This window comes from Falco cherrug, chromosome 10 (genome assembly GCF_023634085.1).
Source record: "Falco cherrug isolate bFalChe1 chromosome 10, bFalChe1.pri, whole genome shotgun sequence".
NCBI classification, from domain to species: domain Eukaryota; kingdom Metazoa; phylum Chordata; class Aves; order Falconiformes; family Falconidae; genus Falco; species Falco cherrug.
In genome coordinates this window covers 16,411,592-16,437,571 of record NC_073706.1, presented here as the reverse complement: position 1 = coordinate 16,437,571, position 25,980 = coordinate 16,411,592, and the positions used below count along the sequence as shown (strand labels likewise).

The window sequence follows — 25,980 nt, the reverse complement described above, 5'->3', positions numbered from 1 at the left end:
AATTCAGACACCTATGGACACCCCAGAGCAGCCCCATAGGGGCGTGCCTGTGTCCTGCACCACCCACCCCACGGTCAGTGCCTAAACAAGATGCTAAGCATTCCCCTTAGACAAGCACCAGAGCTGCTCATGATGCCTAAAATCTGCCACAGAGAAAGGGCTGGAGCTGCCTGGTGGAACACATGGCCCACTGGATCTCAGGGCCACCCTGAGCCCTGTCCATAGGAGCAGCAGGAGACCTCATGGCTGTTGGCCATGACAGGAGTGGGATGAGCCTTTCCAGGGACTGTCAACACAGCTCCACCAGTCTGCTCTGGCTTGGCCCCTCATTTCTTGCTTGCACCAGAGGGAAATGATGTGATCTGCTGCACCTTGCCACAGCAGGGACTTCTGGAGAGAAGGACCCTGCCATCACCTCACCTGGAGAGTCCCCAGAGGTTGTCCAGGCTCTGCACTGACCTTCTGGAGAGAGGCAAGGAACAGCCCACATATAAACCCTGGCCGAGAAAGAGGAAAAACCTGAGAATTAAAGGGCTGGGTAACGGCTGTGGTGTAACCTAACCCCCAACTGTTTCTGGCAATACAAGTAATTTCACTAATAAATTCAAAAGTCTGGGTAAGCCCTCAGGCTTTGGGTACGAGGCTGAAGCCAACGCTTTTGCTCAATGCCCAGGATTAGCCAACAAAGACTTGCACATTGAGTCCAAAGAAAAACCTGATCTGTTTAATTACATGGTACAGACAGAAGCAGGGGGTGAGGAGAAACCTAAGATGTGCAATGGTAAATTCTGCTTTTGGAGACACCCGTGTAACTGTGGCTCTCACTCCCCAAAAGTTCATAGAGGTTGTGCAAATGCTGCTGGAGCATGTGGGATTTGCTGGTGCATAACCCAGTGGAAATTGTGAGAAAGTCAGTAATATTCTTAGTGATTTCAAACAGGGTTGACGTGAGGCTGAGAAGAGCTGTCATCTGCCCATAGAATGGGCTTCTCAGCCCTGTCCCCGTTCCACCACGGGACAGCCATGCATCCTACCAGACCGCAGACAGGCTGCACAAGGCTCACCTCCGGGCTGGCCATGCTGCTGCCATTGCTGTGGCTGCCCGTGAGCCAGACCTGCCTGAGCTGGGGCTAGCGGCCACCATGGTGTCCTCTCCTGTCCCCTCCCGGGTACCCCACTCTGCAGGACCTGGCTTTGGGAGTTCACCCCAGTGGGGTCCTGCAGCACTGAGTAATTTATTTCCTCTCTTCATTCCTGTATAAAACATGTAATGAGGTTTAATCTGTCATTACCTTCCTCCCAGTGATGTATTCGGTGGCTCTCTGCTAAGCCCGGACAGGGAGATTTACATCTTATCTAACAGGAATGTAAGATTCATAGATAACACCCAGTGAGGAACACATCATGCCAGAAAGACACTTTTGTGCTAGTAATTTGATCAGCTATTATGCTATAAGTTGACATCTAATTAAGGCTCCACAGGGATCATTGGGTCCAGAACGGCTCTTCAGGAGGAGAAAATCCACCTCTAAGCACCATGGTGCCATCTCCTCCCAGCAGCTTATCCCCAGACCCTTGCACTGCTGTAAGTGATACTAATGCCTCACAGATAAATCTCCAGTGCTACCCTGGGGAGAGCTGCCAATATTACCTATGCTCGAACAAGGTATAGCAGGGGCAAATTTCCAATCACTACTCTAAAACACAAAAAAAATTTCTCAGACACTTTTCTAGGTTGTGTCCATGTCCCTACCAAAGTTAGATGCCACAAAGCACCTCCTGTGACCCCAGGGGACTTGTCTGCAGGTTACAGCCTGTCAATGGATTTACTTTTCTAAACACATTTCTTGCCTCTAGATGGGCTGCATACATCAGCATGGAAGTGTAAATCCTGCTCTCCTTTGGTAGGCTGCTAGACATATGTCTTCATATTTTCTCTTGACACTGCTATCTGGATGCCTTCAATGGAAATGCACAATGTGGATGAAACTCTGCTTTCCTTGGCATTTCTCTGTCATGCTGAGAAGGAAAGCAACACAGCGCTGGTGAGAGCCAAAGGCTTTGAACGTGTCAAGTTGCACCTGGAACCAGCACCCAATAACTCACTTCGCCGATGCACAAAGGACAATGGTTGCCTCCCCGGGCAGCAGGTGTTTCAACAAGCACTGAACACCTTATCCCCTTGCCAAGGGACTCAGACCAAAATGGGCAACTCAACCCTCTCCAGAAGACTGGCCGTACCTCGAAGCTGAGAACACAAATATCAGGGTGGGGGGGGTGGGGGAGTGGGGTGGGCAGCAAAAGCCAGAACACAGAGCACAAAGGAGAGCTGGGTAGACCACGGAGGATGCGCTTACACGGCATTTGCAGGTGGTCCATGTTCTGTCCTCCAGGCCAAAAAGAAGCCAGAAGTACATGATGGCCCCATGCGCAGGAAGGAGAGGGACTGTGGCTCCCTTCCACAAACACTTTCACTGCTTGTAGAGACATTATCAAAAAGGGTGGATATCACCCACCATTTTTTCTATCGGTTGTAATAAATATTGCCCATGGCTTTTGATTAGGAATGGATTAGAGAGGAAGGAATTCTTGCATGTGGGCCTTTCCAGAGGTTAGAGGAGATACCTTAAAAAAAATTGATCTTCTGTCAGGTTTAAAACTCACTGAACCAAACAGAAACATTCCTGTTGCCTTCAACAGACTTACCCAGACCTGAAGGAAATGGAGGACATCCTTGATGAATTGCCAAGACCTCCTTCAGCATGACACATGCAGGTCTCATCCCTTCTGGTCTGCACTGCTCAGCCAGGAGAGCAGCACAAACCACAGCAGCTTCTGGCTAGTGGTGGCGGCTGTCCCTGTGGTGTTCAGCAGAAAACATGGCAGCAGAGCAAAGACACTTTTCTAACAATGTTTGATTTCTTGGCACGCTCCACTTAGAGACCTTTTTGTGCTCCTCAGTAACACCACGATGAAGGCAAGCTGCCCCAGCACCTGCTGTTCAATAGTTCACCTCGCTAGGTCAACAGCCAAGTAATCAAGAATATGGGGAAACAATAAAAATGGTATATAAAACAAACTGTCCACCCCATGTCCTGGTTTCCAGCCCTCTTTGCCAATTTCTGCCCCATCTACTGTGGTTGTGAGGATATATAAGGCCAGCCCAATCTCTCGGTGTGGCCACAGCAAGACACAGACTGACTCAGAAGAATGGGAAGACCAGCCAGGAAAGGTAAAGATGCATTTGCAAACTGAATAGCTCAATATCGGTGTTGATTGTACTTATTTCGGTGCCTCTCTGTAAGGGTCACTTCTCACCAGAAGCCCACTTTCTGCAAAGACTGATATAAATATCTATGTTTTCTGCAGGTTAAGCTTTCTGAATTACTTGTTTTCTTAATATTGTAAGAGCATTACAAACATTATCAACAATTCTCAAATGTTTTTCAGAGAGGTAGATAACACTTTCACCTTTTCATTTGATTGTAGCCTTCTCCATAACTTCCATTCGTTCCTGAATTAATTTTAGCTCCTGTTTATTTGCTAGTTTTATACCAGTTGTAAGCTATTTCATGCTCTTCAGGAGGCCTGGTATTGCTGCCAGCACCCTTCCAGCTTACAGACTCGCAGGGGGTTCCAAGGCTGAGCCTTCCCTTAGTTCTTTTTCCTGTGGTGCCTGGCATTTGAGCTGTGCATTGTTATTGCACAAAAGCTGACAAGCTTGGGACCACAAATGTGACCCAGGCACGGATCCATGGCTCCCAAGCATGGCTCTGTGTCTCGGTGGCTGGGCCAGGGCCATGCCACCCTGACCAGGCTACCGCCCCTCCAGGCACCAGCATGGTGAACCTCCTTGCCCCGAGCATCCTCCTGAGCCTCCTGGTCCCCGTGCACAGCCTCAGGTCACCCGACTGCGGGGGCATCCTCACCCCATCAGGACTGAGCTACCGTAAGTCTGGACCCCGGATCTCGCATGCCATTGGCGGGGAGGGCAGGCAGCAGCATCGTGCAGCCCAGTGACGAAATACCAATCACTGTCACCAGAATCACCATTAATCAGCTCGCTCACATCATCCCCCTTCTATAGCAAGTAACTGGGTGGGGGCAGGGGCGGGGGTGTTAAGGGATGGAAATGTGTCACCTAGATGGGTTCCAGTCTGTCCATCTCTCTGCTGTCATCATGACATCTGCTGCATGTCCATCATCTCAGACCACAAGCTCCAGAGTGTCTCATAAACTCTCTGCCCTATTTCACAGTTGCTGAAGTTTCAAAGCCACACACGGAGGCAGTCCTCAGGCAGAACCTAATGGCCCCCACAGTCCCAGACCTGTTTCTCAGCTCCCCAAAGCCCAGCAGGTAAGTCCCCAGCTCTGCTTTGCCCAGGCTTTGCTACCGTACACCAGTTCATGCTGGTGCTTAGCTGGAGCACTTTAAATATTGCCACAAAAAGCGTTCTGCCAACAAGGGCAAAAATCCTCCTGGAGACCAACAGTTTAGAAACAAGCTCCCGGCTCCTCCTTCGGGGTCTAAGGGCAGCAGCAACCCTCGGGACACTGATTTATCATTCAGATCTCATGGACTTTTGGGGTTTGCTCATTGTGAGTGCAGCCAGAGATCGCACATCAGTCTGTGCTGGTGTCCTGACACCTTCCTTTCGGCTCCACCAGGAATCAAATTAACTCTGTCGAAGTCTCCAAGCTGTCTCTGTCACTCATCCCTGACACCGGACTGCAGCTGAGCATCGATGTGGACCTTGGCATCACACCTGCCCCGTGAGTGCTGAGGCTGTGGGGCTGGAAGGAGCCCAAGCTCCCAGCCAGAGCAATGGGGCCGCATCCAGCACCTGCCTGTGGGAGCTGGGGCAAGTGGGACCAGGAGCATCCCCCATGCTCCAGCCTCCACTTCTCCTTCCCTGGCACAGCTCAACCACCAAGGTGATCAGACTGTCCATCCTGGTGGAACTCCACACAGAAATGAACCCCGAAGGGTACCTGGAGGTGGTCACCCCTTCCTGCAAATCCACTGCGGAGGAGGTGCAGAGCACTGAGGAGACGGAAAGGTCAGCCCCATGGGTTTTCTTGTTATGGGATCTGGGTAATGGTGAAAAGAAGAAACTGAGGCAGAAGCATTGCTAGGCAGGGAGTTGATATGCCTAGGATCTGCTCACTGCCCTAAAAGCTTAGAAAGGTTAACACAAAAACATTATCTTCGTGGGAGAAACTTAGTTCTGCTTGCAGGATCGGTTTCTCCCATTTTAAGAGAGATTCATACTCTCTCAAGGGAGCGGATCTTTTACAGTAGTGCAGCAGGAGCATTTTTAATGCAAGTCTAACAGCATTTCTTCAGTGGTTTAGGATTCTGAATTGTAATTGTAGCTTAATAGGTGATAGAAAATAATGGTAATACTGTCTCTGGATGCCTTTGGGGTCAGATAAAAGATGCTCCCCTCCCCTTGGCTGAGCTGGTTCTTGCCTAACTTCTGTTCTGTTGCTTTCACCCAGCAAGTCCTCTAGCTCAGACATGGACAAGGAGATTAACGTCAATAAGGTAAGATAAAGCTTGTAAAGGCATGAGATGGGAGAAGACAAAGTTGTACAGTTCTGCAAGAATTAGAGCACTTCAAGTCAACCTGGTGCTTTTCCAGGTCTCCCCCGCAGTCCACATGCGGGGCAAGGAGCAGCAGCCCCGGTGTCATTGACCACCATCCCCTGTCCTGGCTGCCAGAAATGGCCGCGTCAGAGGCGTTCCGGGGATGCTGGCAGAGTCCCTTGTTCACCCACCCCCTCTCTTTTTGTTCTTATTCCATAGATTTGCCTGGAAGTCTCCAAATTGCTGCTTTTGCCAAATGAACAGCTGGTGTCTTTGACAGGTGAGCATTTGGCTTTCAGTCTCGTTATGAACTGAGGGCTTCAGGGCTCATTTTTGGAGCAAGGCATGAGATGCAATAGGCTCCCACCCTGCCACAGAAACCCAGCAGCAGCAGCTCTGCTGCTGTCATATCCTCAGGTGTTGTAGTCAGAGTCCAACTCAGCCTCACACAGGGCACCCACTGTTGCAACACAAGCAAGCTATCGGGCTGCAACATGGCTTTTACCATCGGTCAGATTCTACTGTCCGTGCTGTTTGTCCTTCCTCCAGAGGTCAGACCACACCACTCCCCCTCCATCCAAGCCCCTCTCCCACTTAGCGGGAACGAGCTACACCTGCACATCGTCCATGTCCATCAACCCACTGCCCTCGAGGCAAGGCCACAGCTGCATGTTATCAATGCTAATCAACCCTCTGCCTTCATTCCTCTACACTCGGGGATCCCCTCCTTCCGCCCAGCTCTCTTTCCCTGTCTCTTTACTTGGGAAACCCAGATGCTTCCCAGACCCAACCTGCTGTCACTGCTCCCTTCCTGCCTCTGAGCATCTCTCTGCTCGCTTTGCAGCTCAGTTCCCCATCACGCCAAGCTGCCAGGTCCAGTACCTGCCCCTGGCTGCCCCCGTGTTCTCCGAGCAGGGAATCACCATATCCTTGCAAGTAAGTCACAGCTTTCCAGCACTCACAAGCCAGTTCCAGGCCTTGGGAGAACAGCTTCCTCCCAGTGCCATGTGCCCTGAGACACAACAAACTCCTCTCCTTGCCTGTGTCCCTGCAGACAACTTTCCAGGTGGCAGGGATGGCGATCCCCTTGCCAGTCAGCCCTGTGCCGTTCAGCATGCCTGAGCCGGCGAGCTCCAGCTCTTCCCACCTCACCCTGGCTTTCTCTGAGCACTTCTACACCAGCCTCTTCTTCGCCCTGGAAATGGCTGGATCCTTCAACATGACCATCCCGGTGAGTAGAGCGAGCAAGGAAGGAATAGAAAATACATATTTGGAGGGACAGCCCTGCCCCACAAATGGCTTGGAAGAGCTGTGCACCCTGCAAAGAAATGACAGTGGCTCTGAGTGCCCATGGAAGTTGCAGCCCCTCACCCCCAGGCTCTCAAAAATATTGCCAGTCTAATGATGCACAGAGAATTTGCCATGAAGCATAGCTGGCACGCTGCCCTTGGCCCATGCTGGCACGCAGGAAGGCTCCAGCATGTATCCACAGGCATCCAGGCGCTCACCGCAGGGGCCGTGCTGGATGTGACCCCAGAGCAGCAGCCCCAAGCAGCCGCCAGTTGGACCACAAGCTGTGCTTTGTTTTTCAGAGCCCACTGACCACTGCCACCATGGCACAGAAGATCACTCAGGTTCGTTGCTGTCACTCCGAGAGGCACAGTCCCAGCTCAGGCAGTGCCCCCCAGCTGCCTGCCCAGCACCCTGGGGGTGCAGGGGGACAGCTGCTGTGACCAGAGATAACCCCCCTCCCTCGGCAGGTGGGCTCCCTCTTCCAGGAGGACGTACCGGTGGTGCTGCAGGCTGTGTTCAGGAGCTCACCTCAGGTGGTGCTGGAGGAAGGCAAGGCAGCCCTGAAGCTCTTCCTCACCATCCATGTTGGGGCGGGATTGCCAGCTTTCCAGAGTTTCCTGAGTGTGAACGTGGTGAGTGTGCCCTGTGAGCACGCCAAGCATGCCCTGCAAGTGTGCCCTGCAACTCGGGCAATGCCCTTTGCTCTGAGACCCGGTCCAATTGCAGCCATTGCAGGGGGCTGATTTAGCCTTTACCTGCCAGAGAACCGATGGTCCCGAGCAGCGTTTGCTTCCATTGCATAGAGCAGGGCGAGGAGCATATTGCAGCACACGGATGGCTCGTTGCATCCCACTATTCAAAGCTTAAGCAGGACCATTTGCTTGCTCTGATCCTGTCCTCTCTTTTCTTTCCCCTTGCAGGATATGTCTGCAGGACTCCTCCTTAGCGTCGTCGACACCAGGATGATGATCTCTGCAGCAGCGATAGAGTAATGAACCCTGCTATGCTCCAAGTCCTCAAAGGGGAGGCATCCCAGTCATAGCAAGGAAAAGAGAGGGAAACTGGTCTGGGGAAATGGTGCAACTCTGGTAACACAGTCAGAGAGACAAGTGGGAACCACCCCCTCCCACTCCTCACGTTCTGCACAGGCATACACAGGCGACCGGCACATGCCAACACCACTCACCTCTGCCTGTTCCTACCACTCCACTGGCACTGCTGCCGGGAAAAGCACACGCTTGGCTGCCGATCTGCAAACACAGCCCTCAGCTGGGTTGGCTCTGGCATGCCCATCGCTCCAGACCCCAGTCCCACAGCATCCCACTCACCCCAGCACAGGCTGCCCACTCCCGCAGTGTCCCACAAACGCTGCTCAGTCCAAGTCCTGGGGGCCAAAACATCCTCAAGCCCCTGCTGCTGTCAGGCTCCGGCCACCTGCTCGGATGCACCCAGGCACCAAGTTCGCTGCTGGCTTGGCCCTAAACCCAGCTATGGTATTTGGGGGAACATGAAAGTCACTGCTGATTACAGCTTATCACAAGCAACTCCTGTGCCACTCTTTGTTTTCCAGGGATACTGTGCTCAGCCTGGCTGCCTCCAACGTGGGTCCCATTCCGGTAGGTGCCCCCAGCCACGCACCCCACAAGTGACTGAGGGCAGCTGCATCCCCTCCTTGCACTGTGCTGCTGTGACTTGCTGAATGCAAGAGCCCGCACCTTAGCACCGTCTTCTAACAGCCTGGTCACCCCCAGCTGCACCAGCCAGCTCAGAGTGCCCCAACCCAGCCCGGGCAGCAGTGACCAGCAGGGAGATACTTAATTTGGGTGCTCGCTGCACCCTGCAGAGGGGAGAGGCAGGTCCAGGCAGGATTAGGAGAGGTGCAGTGAGCCTCAGGACCCCTCTCTTGCTGGCCCCTGCCCCTCTCCTCCTGCTTTAGAGTCACGCTGTGAGCTGACCGGGGGGTTCCCTTTGGCAGGTTGCCTTGCTGGAGGAGCTATTTCTGCCCACAATCCGTGAGGAGGTACCGGCTCAGATGAATGGTGAGGAGCTGGGAGTTTTGCAGTGGTGCTGCCACACAGGTCACAGGATGAGGACAAAGGCAGCACCCAGCTGGCAACTTTCCTTCTTCTTTTTCCTAGTGGTCCTGAGTGAAGGCATATTCCTGCCCCACATCTCCAGCTTTACCTACACTGACGTTAATGTTATTATTCACAAGGTAAGAAATGAGACATTTAAATTGCTCCCTGCTATGTTTGGTTTAAAGAGAACCTGGGAGCAACGCTTACCTCCTGGCTCCAGAACAAACTGGACCCTGCTCCCCAAGCCCTGTTAACACACAGAACCCTGTTATATCGCTTTAAATAAGCATAGATCCTCCCTAGCCCCACTGACATGAGCAGTAGCCATGTTGGAGTGGCCAGTGGCTGGTGGGGAGCGCTGTGTGGGCTGGCGTGAGCCACACAGGCACCATGCTCAGCCCTCATTCCTCCCTTCCTGTAGGACTATGTCTTGGTCCCCTGCAACCTCAAGCTACAGATGAAGATTGGAAAGTAGAGACCATGGGCTGAAGTCTGGTGCCCAGAGCACAAGTGTCAAAATTGTTCTGTTGACTCTTAAATCATGCTTTGTGTTTTGTCACTGCTTGAAATGTTGAAAATCTTTCTTGCCTTACTAGAACAACACTTTCTTGTATTTAGGGTAACAGCATTGCACTAGCACCTTTCTCTTTCAGTCCTACTGTTGGTACTTTTGTTGCACAGAGAGAATAGGTTGTAACAATGTGCCATGTTTTAATTAAACATTTCTCTTTAATGCTGCATTTTCCAGTATGACTATTGACTTTTTTCACCTCAATGATTTGTACCTGAAGACAGATGAATTTTCTTTTGCTAAGTGCCAGTACAGATGTCCAGACCTTACCTTTAATTAAGGGAGCATGAAAATTCCACTAAATTAGATGGATGCAAAGCAACCCTGTGCCTCTCAGCTGCAGAACAACATGGTGCCTACCAACAAGAGATCTCTCATCTGCTTTTCCTCCATTTCTCGTGTTACTATGGGAACATTCCGGCTGCTGGTTTTCCCTGGGTCAGAAGGAAGAGGCGGGGGGTGGGGGGGATATTGGAATCAGTCTGCGCAATGGTTTCTAATTTTAGACTTGAAGGCAGCTATATTTTCAGAACTATACCTCTGACAAAGCTCATCATGGAGAAAATGCTGAACGCACGCGTACAGACAGTGCCACGTGCCCACCCAAGGGCACCAGCGGCTGCATCTGTCAGCGTCGGGATGCTCTTTACCGCTGACCAAACATGTCCCTATGCTCGAGAGGTTGTTCAAGAAACTAAAAGGTGGGAGAGTGGGGAACCCACAACAGACTTGAGTGGGCAGAATGGAAGGGTGGGCTGGTAACTGACCTCTGAAAGCCGTCTGAGTTTGTCAGTCGCTGGGTGCTGTTGGCAGCTGCCTCTGGGCAGGGCAAGCACATCGCTGTGCCAGGGCCTGGGAAAAGCAGCCTCACGGCTGACTGTGCAGCTCTCCCGTAAGCGCTCTGATGGTGACGCTTCACATAATACCCCAGCCGTGAAGCCATATTAATTACATATACATCTGCTTTCACTTGCGACAGCTATACACATAATTTCTAGCCTCTGGAGCTGCTGAAAAGCACTTCAGAACATCATATTTCAGAGACTCAGAAATAGGAAAGCAAACAAAACAAGCCAGGTTGATTTATTACAAGGAGTAAAAAACCCTGAAGGTTTATATGTCCAGCTTGGGGACCTGACTAATGATTTTAATGCCCAAAGTTGCCAATAGTGGGAACTGCTCCTAATAAAAGTTTCCTGGTAGAGCTGCAACCATTATTCTTTGACTAATATATCTTAAACCAGTTTCCCAAAAGGAGTAAGCTACAGCAGTAAAAAGGTGTATTTCTTTGCCAGTGGATATTCTGGCTTTAGGCTTTACTGCATGGCTCCACATCTCCCACAGAGGGCTGGGGTCATGGGCGCCACACACCCCCACTCCCAGCACATGTCCTACCTGGGACCAGCTGTGGGCTCAGGGCAGAGCTGGCTCACGCTGGAGAGCTGGGGTCTTCTGCTCCTCTCTCCCATCACCCAATTCACTGAGCCCCCCAGCACAGCTGCATCTGCAGAGGACGGCCGGTGTTGTCCCCAGCAGTAAGTTTGGGCTCACCTGGAAAAAGAAATGCCAAAAAAAGTGTTTGTATTGGCATCTTTAGGATAAACGAAATTCATAATTTTCTTGGGCAGTGCCTCAGGGTCCCACAGGGAGAGCTGCCTGGTGACACACAGCTTCCCCTGCCAGAGGCACATGGAGCAGGACGTAACAACCAGGTGGTTCAGACACTGGAGAGATGGAGACAAGCCCCTTCGCCAGCCCCGAGGAGCAGCAGAGGGATGAAGCTTTGCAGGAGACATTCCTGGAGTGAGAGCTGGCGAGCCCAAGGTCCGGCACACAGCCTGGGCAGAGCAGCCAGCCGCTCCCACTGCTCACCCATAAAAAGGTTTTCCAGCATGCTGGGTGCCGGCACACTGGAAAACAAGTGTTCAGTAGTTTTTCCACTGTGGACAGGATTTACCCAGTTCTTATGAGTTCTAACTTGCAGATTCCTGCTCAGGCTGTACTCCTGAATCCACCAGCATTTCAGAGCATTAGATTAGGAGTCGCAGAAGTAGCAAGTTACACAGAGAAGGTGCTGCCCTTTCCTTTTGAGAAGGTTCCTTTGCTCTTTCCCACTCAGCCCCATGTGACAAATGGCACAAGAGAGGCCAGGCCTGGGAGGAAAAGCCATTTACAGATGCAGAAAACGACTTTGCCACTTTTCTGTGATCCTAGGCTCATGTAGCCCTTGCCCCAGATCTGTGAGACAGCAAGCCCTTGTTACACACTTCCCACCGTCTTTTCTTTCTCAAGCCAAACAGACCTCTGGGACAGTGACAGATCACAGATTACTCTGTAGCATGCCAGCAAAATTAATCCCCTCCAGCAAACTAGAATGCACACAGAAGTGCTGGCCAAAAGAGCGTGCAAAAATGATGCTAAACTTTACTTACTGTACAGAAGGCATTTGCCCAGGAACCAGAATGAAACCTGGTACAAACAAAGCCTATTGTGCCAACCTGCGGGCAGAAAGGGTGGCTGGAGAAGCCCAGCATGATCATCCAGTAACCCCGAGGCGGCACAAAGCAGCTGCCAGCGGAGGTCAGAGGGGCTGCTCATCCTGCTCACCGGGTCACACAGCCCCCCGAAACCCCACTCTGCCATGCCAGTGTCAGAGGTAGCAGTGTCACAGAGCACAAGCAGTGGCACCTGAAGCTCCCGAGCATGGCCCAATGGTCCATGGCATCCCCTCTTGTTCATACTTTGCTTCACCACAGACACTCCTCACCCGTGTGGTTCAGCTGGGGCTGCCCACAGCTTGCTGCTTGAGCAAGGAGTCCCATCACCATGCAGGAGAATAATTTCTGCCCAGGGCCAGGGCCTTGTTGCCAGTGGCTGAAAAGCCTTTGGAGAGCATGGTTCCCCCAGCACCATCAGCCTGCACAGGGCTGGGAACCAAAGGAGCCGTTCAGACTCACCAAAACAGCAGTTTTCAGCATTACAGAGTACTTCAACCCACCCAAAACCCTTCTGCTGTGACACGAGGCACGCCAGCTCATGTGATGACAGGGAGCAGCACCAGGTTTGCCACTTGGCACAGCACAGGAGAGCTCTGGGCTCTTTACATCAACCGGGACTGCCAATGGGTCCAGCATCTCCTCTGCTATGTTCAGTGATCCCTCTGCAACATCTCATGGTGATGCTGGAAATTAATGCAACAGTCAAGGGCTCTTGCCTGGCAGATACCAAACTGTTCTTACCTTCAGGCAGAAATGCAGAACAGGATCATCACCCTGCCTGTTACCTGCTTGGTGCCAGCCTCCCTCCACGCATCACCCATGCCTTAACAGTGACATACCACCACTGGCCTCGGGACACTAGCAATAAACAACACACTAGTAATAATGTCTGGGGAAAACAGGTGTTTAAGAGGCCATTTAAGACCTCAGATTTATTTATTTTTTTACCCAGAACCATTTGTTTTTCTGAAGTCAAAAATGCCTGAATTCTTTTCCCTGTAATGTGCAGAGACCAACTGACTGTTACATCCATCTAAGCAGAGGTGGACTGTTGCAGGCAGATGGGTGTGCTCCGGTGTTCTCATACTTCCCAGTTATCCGGTAACGACATTTTCCCTTCAGATTCTACTAGGAAATGTTTCATGACCTTTGGAAATTTGACTTCGTTCTGATTTCTGCTTGTGGATTAGCATTTGGTCAGTAGGTTACCTGGCCAGGAGTAGCCACTGAAAATCCAAGTGTTTTTTTCCTCTGGAAGTTTGAGTGGAAGAAGTTTTCAAACCAAAGACCAAAATACAGTTGTCACAAAGGAACCAGATGCCATAGCAGAAGGCAGGACAGACACTCTGCCTGAGAAGCACCAGAAACCAGAATCTCATTCCAAGAACTAAAAAAGTAGGAATATTTATTCAGAGTTAGATGGCAAATGTATCCTAAGCCCCCACTCAGCACTTCATACTCTTTTGAACATGGATGATGACATTTACTTAGAAAACCATAGGCAACAAGTTTTCTTTTTCATTATATCAAGAACAATTTTCCCTCAGCACAATTTTAACAATTCCACTGTGGTATCACATAAAACTGCTATAACTGTGACCCCAAAATCACACTCATTTCTCTAAATAAATATTTGTACACAGAGCTGCCTATCGGGTTTTGGCTTATGCAAGTATCTTGGTGTTCACACGAGCCAATTAACTTCAAAGTTTCTTAAATGTTATCAAGGATCTTGAATCAAGTTTAGAAAAGAAAAGTAGATAACGCCAGTCTTGATGTTCCATCCTCGCTGGTCTGTCTTTCTGCACAGGACCCCTCCGTGCCTCGCACTCTCCAGCTCACACAAGAATCACCAGCAGGCCCTGAAGGAGTGCAAGGGGCGACACCATCCACGTTATTTCCTGACTGCAAGGGATGCTGTTTCACAACAGCTTGTCAGCAACACACAAGGAACAGAAAACCCTCTTGCAAAAAGCCTCTTGCAAAAATCTTCACGTCAAGTTTGTAATAAGGAGGGCATGGTGCCCTCTGGGAAGTGTGGGGGAATATCCCGGCTCCTCTGGGACATCGTCAGGATGCACAGTGCTTGAATTTGGTGCAATTCAAGACTCTTTGACGGCTACCATTCAAAAGGGCTTGCCAGACCCCCATATCAGAGCTGCTCACACAGAGTTCTCTCCAGAAAGGAAAGGCAGCCTGGAGGGGGGAACAGGGACTTACCCCAGAGAGGCCGAACTTTGCTCACTGCATACCTGGTTTGATAGCTCCCATAGACATGACGTACTGGGTCACCATTTTCTGACCTGAAGGAGGTCAGACAGAGGAACCCTTTCTGACCTTAAAATCTAGGGCCCTTGCACACCAAACGGGAACTGGCAGGGGCCTGTTACAGGAGCCAGCTGCTGGAAGCAGCCCCGGTGACCTGCGCCGGTGCCCTCCGGGAGGAAATCGCCTTTCCGAACACTTACCGCTAATATCTGAATATCCACCTTTATTAAGGGAATGCCCAGCACGTTTGGCAGAGGGATCCCAATGTCCAGAGCACCTGGGGGGACAGACAGGTCCTTACATGCTGCCAGAGGGGTGAGCCCAGCTCCCACCCCATGACACAGCTGCTCCTGGGGAGGACGAAGGGAGCAGAGCCCCACAACTGCGGCAGCACCACGCACAATGTGCTGTGACGTTCCTTATGTTCTTTGCCACTAACTGCTGCCAGGGTCCTTAGAGCTGAAGACGGGGTGGGATGGTGTAAGAATAAGGTTGGGACTTCTAATTACAGCCTCAAAATGGGGATTGTGGACCTTTAACTGCTTCAGCTCTCCTGCTACAGCTTTCAAATATGCACACGTACCCTTCGCACCTCCTTCCCCAGAACTCTGGCAAAGCTCTCTCAAATGTTACAGCCATCCAGGCCACCTTACAGCTAACGGTCACCTTACCATTGATAAGGGGCAGTAACATTTCCACCAGCAGAGTCCTGCAGTGTGGCTTCAAGTTCGAGATCTGAATCAGAGAAGGAAGAAGTACGTGAGCGGCACTGCCAGGCACAAGACAGCGCAAGCACAGCCCAGCGCTGCGGCTGGAAGACAGCCTTGGGACTGGAAATCATTTCCCACTGACAGCAAAACAAACAATAGTCCCTCTTTACTTTAAAGCAAAACTACTTTTCCTCCTCAATTTGTATTTGGTGCTTCATTTAGGAAACCTTCTACCAGGTAAAACTCCCGCCGGGCTGGAGTTCTGAGTAAGATTTGCCTGAGTAGGGGCGAATACACAAACCAACTTCAGGCTTTACATTTGCATGATTAGAAAAGGCAGCAGGAAAAAAAGAAAAAAAAAAACAGCAAAAGAAGAATTGCGGCAACCCACAAAGTAGAGCAGCTAACATCTAAGACCATCGGCAGATGTAATCCATCACAGCCAGGATACATTACAGCATCACACAGCGACTGTGTGTCTCCCTCCTTCCCTGAAGCCGCAGGGCACCGCGCTCGGCCACTGTGCCCACCCAGTAAAACCCAGACTGGTACCAGAGACTTACGTTACTGATGCCAATGTCAGAAGACTCCAAGGAGAAGGAAGTGCTGCAGGGAAAGGAAAGCAAACAACCTGTCAGACACCAAGGCACCGAGCAGAGCTCACAGTGAGACCCCTGCCACCTCCGAGGGCAGTGTTACTCAGCCCATGGGCAAGGGACCCCCGTGAGGCACCACCGGGGTGGCCATAAAGGGATTACTATATGGTGACATAAAAAGCAGGCACTGCCGTGCTTCCAAGGAAGAAAAGAAAATAGGAAAATAAAAGCTTATCCTAATGTTTATTTGCTTGTAATGGAAACCGCACTGCACCAGAGCACACACCAGCTCCCGGCTTCCCCTCCCCACGCCCAGGTAGTTACCCACTCCGGGAAGGAGTCAGCTCCTGCCTCACTGAGGGCAGAGCTTCTAGAAAAAGCATCCAGTCTGGATTTAAAGAACATGAACTCTGGAGAACTTGCTACAGCTCCTAATCAATCACTGCAACCACACAACTATCTCCATAGCTAAAATGTGTGCTTTATTTCCACTTTGAATTTCTCTTTTCTACTTCTATTGAATCTTGTTATATCTTTGTCTATTGAATTAAAAGCCCTTTGATGCGTTTCTGTTCTCTATATTGCTGCACACAAGCTATGCCAATTTTGCTTCTAAATCTAGCTCTTTGACAAGCTAAATGGCTTGAAAATCTCAAACTTCACACTATAAGGAATGTTTTCCACTCTTTAATCATACCTTGACTGGCATTAATGACAGTACTTTCCTTTACTCCTTTATCAGTCATGTCCAATTTCAGACATTTCCAACTACTGCCCAGGATCAAAGTCAAGCTGACAGTCTTACAATTATTCAAGTTACCTCGTTTCTCCTTGTTATAAAACTGACACAGACTTTTCCTCCAGTCTCCTAAAACTTTCCAACTGCTGTATTGTTTCCTGAAAGTCAGCGATACCTGTCCACCTCGTGCCATCAGCCAGGTATGAAATTCTCAGATTCAGGAAATGAAATGTCTGTTTTACAGACACTGAAAATCACATTCTGAGCTAGTGGCCCCAGCGCTAACTTGCGATGCAGAGACCGTTCACCAGCTTGTAAGAGGGCAGCACTGCCTGGCTTTGTCACGGCTGGCTTTGTGCCACCCTCCCATCCCTTCTGCCGTAGTTCAGGCAGCTCCAGCAGCACCGTGTCACTGAGGGACATGCTGTTATGGCACTTGGAGCATCCCTGGTGAACTGTCCCCCTTCCTGCCATCCTGCTCTCTTCTGGCCACTGCGTCCCAGGATACCAAACCTGTACCCCAAGCTGTAGGACAGCTGGAGTCTCCTAGTGACACTGACCACCCAGGGCTGCCTCAGGGGAGCAAGCAGGCTGGGTGTTGCAGCAGGCTTTGCTCCAAGCACCCAGCACAGCCGCTGCAGGGACAGCCTACCTGCCCAGGGACAGCCCCAGCACCAGTCTGCCTCCAGCAATCGACATGCGGGCGTTTAGACCGAGGTCCTACAAGCAGACAGGGAGAGGATCAGCCCATGGAGACGCCCCCATCCCAGCTGCCAGTCGCTCAGATGGCTGCATACTTCACCAGTTTGAGGTCTTTCCGTCCACACTTACAGCCTTCAGCAGCAGGAGGTTGAGGATGGGTCCATCTAAACGCTTAATGAACACCTGAATCATGACCGAAAGCTCAACGGTGGCTTTGTTTTCTTCCAAGAGGATGAGCGGGTTCCCAGACAACGTTAGCCTAATGCTCAGAGGACTGGTCCCATGGCAGGTGGAGCACTGTGGGAATCAGGGACACATGGAGGTGGCACCCCCCACACTGGCCAGGCACGGGACCAGCAGTCCTTTGGTGAACTCTCACAGCCCCTAACTCTGTAGGGCTCCCCCCAAGGTCACACAGACCTTGGACAAGCCAGATGCCCAGAGGAGCCAGGGCCGGCAGCACGGGCCAGCACTCCTTGCTGCGGGCAGGAAGGGGCTGAGGGAGCAAAGGTGGACACAAAGGGGGCTGCAGCTGCAAGGGGGTGCCCGTGGTGGCCAGGAAACACATGATGCCAGACATTGATCAGCTCTTCCTGACAATGGCTGTGAGCTGCGAGACAAGCCATGCCCCTGCTTAGGGAGCGGGAGAAGGTTGGCTATAGTCGACGGCACCCAGGAGAGCGGGCACCGTGCAGAGGCTGCCGAGGGCTGGGCGCAAACCCCCAGCCCCTCCACCTGCTCCCACCAGCCGGCTGGGCAGCAGGGCAGCCTCGAGCTGTGCTGGCGTGGCTCAGCCGTGCTGCATGCTCAGCATGGCCAAGAGGAGGGGAGCAGAAGACTGGACACCTTTGGCAGCAGCACACTGGCATATCCAGGTGCATCGCTTGGATAGCCTTGGACCCGGAGAGGTTTACAGAAACCCTCACACCAGCAAAAGTTACTCACCGCAGCAGGAAAAAGGGTCCTGATGGCTTCTTGCAAACGGCTGGCACCAGAGAACTGTTGGAACAAAAGCACAAGCAGCCCCAATGAGCACTCCAGCCAATTTCGGCAACACCCGTCCTGCCAGGGCTACCCTCTCCCACTTGTGTCCGTGTTCCCAGCCAGCTTGTTCACACTCCTGGGGCCAGTCCCCAAGCCCTCATTCACTCACTGTCCCAGCAAAGCCCCAGGCAGCTCAGTCCCATACAGACCTACATAATGGCAGCACCCCGAGCCCTCCACCTTCTCCATTCCTCCCCAGCTGCCTGGGTGATTCCTGGTCAGTCGTTAAGGTGAGAGCCACCAGCAGTGGAAGGAGGTGTAACCCAGAGGCTATCAACATTTGTCAGTGTGTAGACTCCTAATATTTCCCAGTGGAAGTACAGATCAGAGGTACAGAAAACGCATACACCTAGAGAATTGCATTGCATATACCACGTTGCTTTTCCCAGTGACATTTTGCAGACCCTTCAAAATGGATTACAGACCTCCACGAGTCTGTGGCATAACCAGGACGCAGGGTTTCAGACAGGGATCCCTGCGGGTGCCCATACAGAAGCAAGAATGGCTGCTCGTTGCACGTGCTGTTACAGCTTTCTGAAGAGAGCAGCAAGGAGGCAGCGCTGGGGCCTGAGCATCCGCAAACAAGCGCGGGCACATGCAAGGCCCAGCCCGGCTGCATGCCGGGGCCAGAGGCTGGGCATGCCGTGAGTGCCCTGCGCAGCCTGCCCCCTGAGCTAAGGGCGGCCTGATGCGCGTCCCTTGCCACCTCCTCTGGCATGAAATACAGGTGCTGCTACACTCACGACTTCTGGCGTGCAGGTGAAGGTCTGTGGCGGTATCTGGAGCAGGAGGGACAGGACTGCACTGAGAAAGCTCTGGCGCAGTCCCAAGACCAGAAGCTTGTCCAGCAGTGGAGGTAATGCAGAAGGGGACGAGTCATGGGGGATGATGCTACCTCCCACCTGCTTCACTGCACCCTGCAAAGAGATATGACACAGGCATTAAACTGATCTTTCAAAGCCATGAGATGTGCCCAGATCCTTGAGACTGAGCGTGCAGGGTCTGTGCCAGCTGAAGAAGCCCTCCCCTCACCAGCAGCTTAGGGAGAGCATTGCACTCGGAGCATTCCCTCTATATTTAATAGACAAAAGGAGCTGATAAAGGCCAGAGTGCATAACGGAGGCCTTTTTAGATAATAACACACTTTGTCCAAATCACACTTCACTGCTTCAGTTCACCCTTGAGATTTCACTCCAAGAGCAAATGAGCGGCAAGATGCTGCCAGCGCAGCGGTGCCAGCCCTGCCTTCCCTCCCTCCAGCGCCCAGCCAGCCCTGAGCTGCCCTCAGACTCTACAACAAACTTGCACCAATACCATCTACTTGCTAAGGAGACCAACTCTGCCCATCTGGGTCGGGGGACACACAAAGACTGACCCCAACAAAATGTCTGCACTAGAGCAAGAGCAGCTGCGCTGATCATACAGACTGTGGTGTTTATTAGCCCTTGCTATTCTTGATTGCTTCTCTCCCTGTTGCTTCTTGTTAGCCACTTTCTTTTATTTAAGTTCTCCTGTTTGAAAGTATTGTTTGTTTTTTGCTGGGTTGGTTGTGGTTTTTTTTCCCATAGTGAGACAGAAGTAAAAAACCACATCCATTAGCTTGGTTTAGCATCACCCACCACAGAGACTGAATAATGGAGGCAAAAAGCACTGACAGCCAGTCTGCAGGCAGGGCAAGGGAGAGGATGAAAACTGCTTGTCCCAACAGTTACTAACAGCAGACACAATCCCGGGATAAGTTTGCAAACAGAACAAAAGAGGGCTTGAAGAAAAGTGCACTTTGTGATGATTTGGATAAGGACCTAAATTTTTAGCTAGCATTTCCAGAACAAGTCATTAGCCCAGCTCCTCCATGTGGTTGTACTAGGAGACAACTGCTCCAACAGAATGGGGTGAGTGGTCTGAAAGGCACCACGCTGCAGCCACACTCAGAGGGTCCTGCTGCCCAGCATTAACTTACATCTAAATCCAACCCAAGGAACAAGCCAGAGGTAAACGGGAGGCTGGCCAGCCGGTAGTGAATCGTTCCTGCTGTACCGACTGGTATCACCGCTTCACAGAGAAAAAAGATCATCACAACATCAAGAAATGAGCAGCAACACAATCTCCCCCACCCTGGCACTGCAGGCCACCAGCCAGACCTCACCCCCACAAACCAGCTCCCAAGCATTCCCTTCGATGGGATGCTTGCTGCTACTCAAAATGGCCAAAACGTCCCCAAATTCAGCTTTGTGGGATCTGCCTATAGAATATAGCCCCAAACCAGCATCAAAGATAATCATCCCAGGGTGACGTATACAAATGGCATAAGGAGGGCCAAGGTGTGAGCAGCTCACTCGGACCGCTTGGGTGTGAATTCAAGGTTCAGTAACTGTCCTGCAGAAGTGCAGCTCCTCCCTGACGCACTTATGGACTAGACGTGGGACAGGGCATTTCCCACCGCGGGATCGCAGGGAAGCGGCACCTCATCCTCCCCAAGGAACGCACCGTTGAGAGTGCCCAGCAGCTGGATGTTGACAAGGTTGACCACAATATCAACGACTGGACACAGCTGCAACACAAAGCAGAAACACAACCACTCAACCCCCCTCGCCAGCCCTCCACAGGGAGCCATCACCAGCCTGATCAGACCCACCCCTTTTCATCTAAATCCCCAGGGAAAAACTGCTGCATGGCATTAGGCAGTGGCTGGGATGCTGTGAAGGACTTGGGGGCAGTGGAGCATTCCTGGAGCTGTGGTACCGCACCAAAGGGGACTGCTTTGATCTGGGGAGTATTTCAGGCTTCGCTCTTGCAGGCAGAAACACGCCGGCAGCAGCCAAGCTGGCCACGGGCAGCCCTGCTGAGCGGCATGCCAGTGATGTGGGAAAGCAATACAGAAGAACCATGCAGCTTGCTGTGGCCTCACATGTTGTTCCTGACATTTCTGCGTTTCGGCTGTGAAAGAAGGGCAATCTCCAGGCTTACCAAACCGGGCAGAGTCGCTCTCAGCTGGTTAAGCACTATCTCATTTACTGATAGGGAGAGTAAGCTGGAAAGGAAAGAAAAAAATTTCCAGTCACTACAAAGACAGCCCCCAGATAGCAGACCAGAGGATCTCAGACTTCATTTTACACGCTACTATGTCCTTAGCCATCCCTTCAGGGACACCGCTGCAGCTAATTCTGTCCAGAGCAGGAGCTGTGCAGAAAGCAGGGAGGGCAAGGACCTGCTTGTCTCACCAAGGGGAGGATTGGGCTAATTTTTGAGTAGTGAAGGTGTCAGCACCTGGGGTGTGCAGACACCATTGCACAAAAGGAGTGACCCTCTCACAGTGCAACCTGACTTTGGTCATCTCCCTCTGGTATTTAAATGAGTGCTGTAGTTAAGGGAAGGTGGAGTTGTTATGAAATATCTTCATGTTAGTTATTGGAAACAAACAGTTTGCATGTGGAATAACAAGAGGAGAAATCTGCTGTGTAACATTTCAGCACTGCTGCTAAATAGATCACTCTGGGATGTGTGATGCTTGCAGGCAGCACAGAGCCATTTACTTTTGATAATCAATATTTTTCTGGATCGTTGAGTAGAATATGCAGCAGCACACTTGGCAAGCCACAGACAGCAGGAATTCATAATGCATCTCATTATTTATGCCCAAGTTCTGCCCGTAGATGCATCTGAGGAACTGCCACGAAGTCAATCACATAGATCCCCACTCCCCCTTGCCCCACAGGGTGCTCACTTCCTGCACACCATCACCTGATCCTGCTAAAACTTAAAATATGACCCTCAGAGTGGGCAAGCCGTGGCCCCCTATTCACTTTCAGAGTCTCTTTCAAACCAGCTGCCTCACCGATTGAAATATAATGCATAATGCAAAAATTAATTAGAAGTTCAATGAACCTGAAAAGTGAGTAATTCAAAAGCAATAAAAGAAAATATTCCCCATGATCAATTTACTGTTGTATTCATCAATACATGAAGTCAGCAAATCCTTTCTGCCAAGACTTTAATAAGACTGAGCAAGAGATGGGACGCTTGCATGGAATTACACACACTCACAGCGATCAGACCGAAAACCCATATGCCCAGCATCTTTCCACGACAGCAGCCAAAGGCAGAGCATAAAACCAGAGCAAGCAATGGTGCTGTTTTCCTGCAACACTCCCTGCCCTATTAGTCCTACCCTTTGGATATCAATTCACTAGCTAAGTCTAAAGAAAGTACATTGGAAGAGGTACCAATTTCAGATCTTGAAATTTCCACAGGCAAACAGGGCAAATGAACCCTCATCTTCCAACAACCAAATTTTTTGCCAGTTCAACTGAAGCACCTGGCTTTAGCAATGAGAAAGAAATGACTTCCCTGAGGCCTGGCTCTGTATCAGCTTAGCACTGTCTGTGTCCTGGCAGACTGTCTAGATCATTGGATAAAGAGAAGAGGACTGCATGCAATGGAAAACATAAATCCACAGGCACTTACCCAGAAAGGAGCTTGATCTTTATGGCACCAAGAATGCAGAGGCAGTCTTCAATGACAACCTGGACCGTGCCCGATTCATAATTCGTGCATTTAATGTTTGCAGTAATGTTCACATCCACTAAGATATCAATTAGTTCTGAAAGAAGGCCAACCAAGCTGGAAAAAGTAAACGGGTTGAACAGATTTCATCTCTTGGCCTCAAAGAAACTCAGCAAAGCCAGTAGCAACAAATGGCACCTCCAACTCCTGCCATTCATCACAAATGCCACAGGCCATCTTTTGGTGCCTGTTCTGCTCTTTGACTTTATTATAGGTAAGAAACACCTAGAAATCTACAAAAGATGCAAAATGCCACCCAGAAGGAAGCCTGTGTGTAGGGATTTCCCTTGTCAGCCACCCTGAAACACCACACTCACCACTTGCCACTAAGCTCCAGCTTTGCAGCAATGGTCAGCTGGACCCCGATTCCTGGCAGCAGCACCACCGACAGCTTGGGGAGTTGAACCCTGACAAGGTGTAGGCTGCAAACAACAGAAAAAGCTGGCACAAAGTAAAAGCATCTTCTAACAGCTGAGCAGCTGTACCCACTGAGGAACCTGCAGTGCCCACTTCACCATGGCCACCTCCAGCTGGTGGCACGAGTATTATGAGCAAGGGATACTAGCTCCAGGATGAGAGACAGAGTCTGCCCAAAAGAAGGCAACCTAGAGTCAGACTGGGGTGGAAGCCAACTTTAGAGAGCAGTCAACCTCTTCTCTCTGTGACCCCTTCCTCCCTCTCTCAGTGCTGTCAAGCATCTCAGATACCAACAGCAGCATCAGAGCCGTCATTCTGCATCTGCATCCATAACCTGCAGTGCACTTCACCGTCCGCCTTGCTACCACACAGAAAACTTTAATTGGATCAGAATTTCAGCATCAAAATAAACTGAGGATAACTACTGGGGGCACTCGGGCCAACTGCAGCTCAGCTTTTGCTGCTGCAGCATTGATGGTGAAGGTGCACTCACGGAGAAGCGCTCACTCTCCACTCACCCAGTGATGCTGGTGGGAGAGCTCAGCAGACCCCCTTCACCCATGATGTTCGGAAGCACAAGGCCCTGCAGGTGCTTCTGGAGAAGCCCGTTGTGAAGTATGGCACCTGAGAGAACTGGAAAACATCTCTGCATGAGAACTGGGAGCTGCAGCAATGACCTCTCTCCACTCAGACAGATCTGTCCTGGCAAAGGCGTCCCACAACAAAGCCCCACCACTCCCCAGAACTCTCATAAAGTCGCTCGCTGTCTCAATGCAGTCAAATCACACGGGGGATGATACTAACCCAAAGCTGCCCTTAGTGAACTAACCAGGAGGGGTAGCAGCAGAGAGCATCCCAGACTTCCGATTTACAGATTACAGTATGGTTGTGCACTACCAGAAATGACAGCAACCCCACTCAGTGGTTGTGTGTCAAGTCACAATTTGTATCTGATTTGTAAAGAGGTTTTGTTTCGGTTTTTTATGGTTTTGTTGGGGGTTTTTAATAGCAGCAACTTGAAACAAGCATCTTTTTTTTGCTGGAGCATTGCAAATATTAACATGGCTGCTAAACTTCACAGCAGTTGTTTGCCAAATATCAGCTGCTCCCATATGGGAATTGGCAACTAAGACAAAGATGAGGAAATAATTCAGATTTAGCCCTGCAATTCTGTAGGGCTGCTTGGTGCTGAAATGCATCTCAGTTCTGGAGCAGGGCGATTTCGCTGGCCTGTGAACCCAGTGATGGCTGTCAGAAGCAAAGTCTGCAGCCCTAAGGAATTATAAAGTAAAGATGAAGACACTCAGGAGCTTTTACTCCATGTCACGGTCCCACACAGCTTCCCAAACAAAGGTAACTCATGTTCCCCAGTTACCGTTCTGCATCGCCCCAGGACTGACGGCACAGGACAGACCAGACAGGACTTCTTGGGAGGGTGAAAGGAGGCCACAGAAAAAAATGATTCCAAAAAGCTTCAACATCGTCATCTCCAGAAGATTCCCCTGCTGGCAAGGGAGACATCAGGGTGAAAAGCAGGGGAAAAACCTCTAGGAAAAGATCCCAGGGTCTTTACAAGGAAAGAGGTTGAGTGAGAAACCAAACCCATCCTCTATCCTTGACCGAGCTCAGGTAAGACCCTGCTGGAGCCTGGGGCAGCACGCCTCGCTCATGGCCGCACACACTGACAGGCTTCAAGCACGGGTCAATAAAAGCCCTTTCCTGGTCCTTCGTGACTACTCAAAAATACTCTGTGTTCACACAATAGAAAGCCAAACTGGTTTTCCCCTGAACTGACGTTTAAGTGGCCTTTATTTCTGTACCCTTTAGATGAAGTTATGTGCGTTTTGTTGAGGGCCTTTGCCAAAGGCAGCAGCTAAGGGTTATTCTTGGGGTTTTTAACTTTCAAAAGCAATTAACTAAAGCTCAAGTGATAAAAATCAGCTAGCCATAAAGTTATAGTTTACTAATTATTAACATGAATTTAACTATGAAATAACAGACAATGAGGAGCTTGAGGCACAGCGATATCTCAAACTAAAGAAGCCACACACCAGGCACACTACACGCATCCTTCCAGAGCGGTGACACTACCAGCATGCACGTCTCCCCGCCACCACGCAGCCTTCACCAGCCGAGGCTTTGATGCACAGACAATGTTATTAGACGATGTTATTACCTGCATCAGCTGCAGCCAGCTGGGAAGGGCTCTTGGGTCCGCTCAGGCTCTTCTGGAAGTTGTTGAGACTCTGCGTCGTCCTCTCTTTTTTTGCTGCAGCTGAGATAGAAGTTGCCCTTATATAAAATCTGCAGCCAGCCAGACACGCCTTTTCCTCACAGCCTCCAGGTCTCATGAGCAGGCATCCCTCGATACTCTTGCTCTTTGCAAGCAACACCCAGCTGCCACCTCTCATGATTTATACGAGGTAACGTCACCACTGACCTGATGGTTGCCATTTCCCTTTGTGGCCTGGATCACTCAGATGCTGCTTTCCCCCCCCCCCGGCTCCATCTTAAAAAGGATGCTCTGTAGTGGTAGCCCCAGTGGGGATCCCTGAGCTTTGAGGAAACCAACTTTTTAGGAAACTGTGAGAATTACTGAAGCATCTAAATCTGGCAGGAGGCTGATGGGGCTGCCTGTTCAGGAAGGCAGCACACAGAGTGTGGGCACAGATTCAAGGAGGCTTATCATAGGAAACAATCTACTTTTGCCAATCCCCGAGGAGTTGTGAGACTTACAGTGCTCACTCCCATTTCAAATGCAGCACTGGGAGAAGATTTTCTTGACAAAAAGCAACGTGGAGAGGTTGCAGAAACCTGATAAATGTTGGCTTTGTTAATACCAAGCTTCAAATTCATTTCAGTTACATCTGTAAAGAGTGTCACAAATTGACTGCAAAAAATGAAGTTGTGT

General features: G+C 50.7%; 2 protein-coding genes across 2 annotated transcripts; one reads left to right on the top strand and one right to left on the bottom strand.

The window, feature by feature from the left end:
• Positions 1 to 3,840: 3,840 nt before the first annotated feature.
• Positions 3,841 to 9,436, top strand: BPIFB2 (BPI fold containing family B member 2). The gene is made up of 15 exons (XM_005444973.2): positions 3,841 to 3,949; positions 4,258 to 4,357; positions 4,669 to 4,773; positions 4,923 to 5,060; positions 5,503 to 5,548; positions 5,810 to 5,870; positions 6,435 to 6,526; positions 6,645 to 6,821; positions 7,183 to 7,224; positions 7,351 to 7,515; positions 7,804 to 7,871; positions 8,454 to 8,499; positions 8,859 to 8,922; positions 9,022 to 9,098; positions 9,383 to 9,436. Exons 1-15 carry the CDS (start codon positions 3,841 to 3,843, stop codon positions 9,434 to 9,436), a joined length of 1,344 nt encoding a protein of 447 aa, XP_005445030.2.
• A 4,035-nt stretch (positions 9,437 to 13,471) lies between these two features.
• Positions 13,472 to 25,488, bottom strand: LOC102049490 (BPI fold-containing family B member 4-like). The gene is made up of 16 exons (XM_005444974.4): positions 25,246 to 25,488; positions 24,445 to 24,574; positions 23,588 to 23,702; positions 22,970 to 23,074; positions 22,554 to 22,709; positions 21,057 to 21,120; positions 20,577 to 20,640; positions 20,050 to 20,141; positions 18,833 to 19,006; positions 17,991 to 18,044; positions 17,175 to 17,342; positions 16,996 to 17,063; positions 15,572 to 15,614; positions 14,970 to 15,033; positions 14,499 to 14,575; positions 13,472 to 13,892 (listed from the first exon to the last, which is right to left on the bottom strand). Exons 1-16 carry the CDS (start codon positions 25,249 to 25,251, stop codon positions 13,869 to 13,871), a joined length of 1,404 nt encoding a protein of 467 aa, XP_005445031.3. The 5' UTR covers positions 25,252 to 25,488; the 3' UTR covers positions 13,472 to 13,868.
• Between the last annotated feature and the right edge of the window lie 492 nt (positions 25,489 to 25,980).

Coding starts and splice junctions, on each gene's coding strand:
- BPIFB2 (XM_005444973.2), top strand. CDS start 3,841: ATGGTGAACCTCCTTGCCCCGAGCATCCTCCTGAGCCTCCTGGTCCCC. Junction 4,358..4,668: donor AGCTCCCCAAAGCCCAGCAG/GTAAGTCCCCAG, acceptor CGGCTCCACCAG/GAATCAAATTAACTCTGTCG. Junction 5,549..5,809: donor AGGAGATTAACGTCAATAAG/GTAAGATAAAGC, acceptor CTTATTCCATAG/ATTTGCCTGGAAGTCTCCAA.
- LOC102049490 (XM_005444974.4), bottom strand. Junction 20,641..21,056: donor GAGCGACTCTGCCCGGTTTG/GTAAGCCTGGAG, acceptor TTTGTGTTGCAG/CTGTGTCCAGTCGTTGATAT. Junction 19,007..20,049: donor TCCTTGGGTTGGATTTAGAT/GTAAGTTAATGC, acceptor ATCTCTTTGCAG/GGTGCAGTGAAGCAGGTGGG.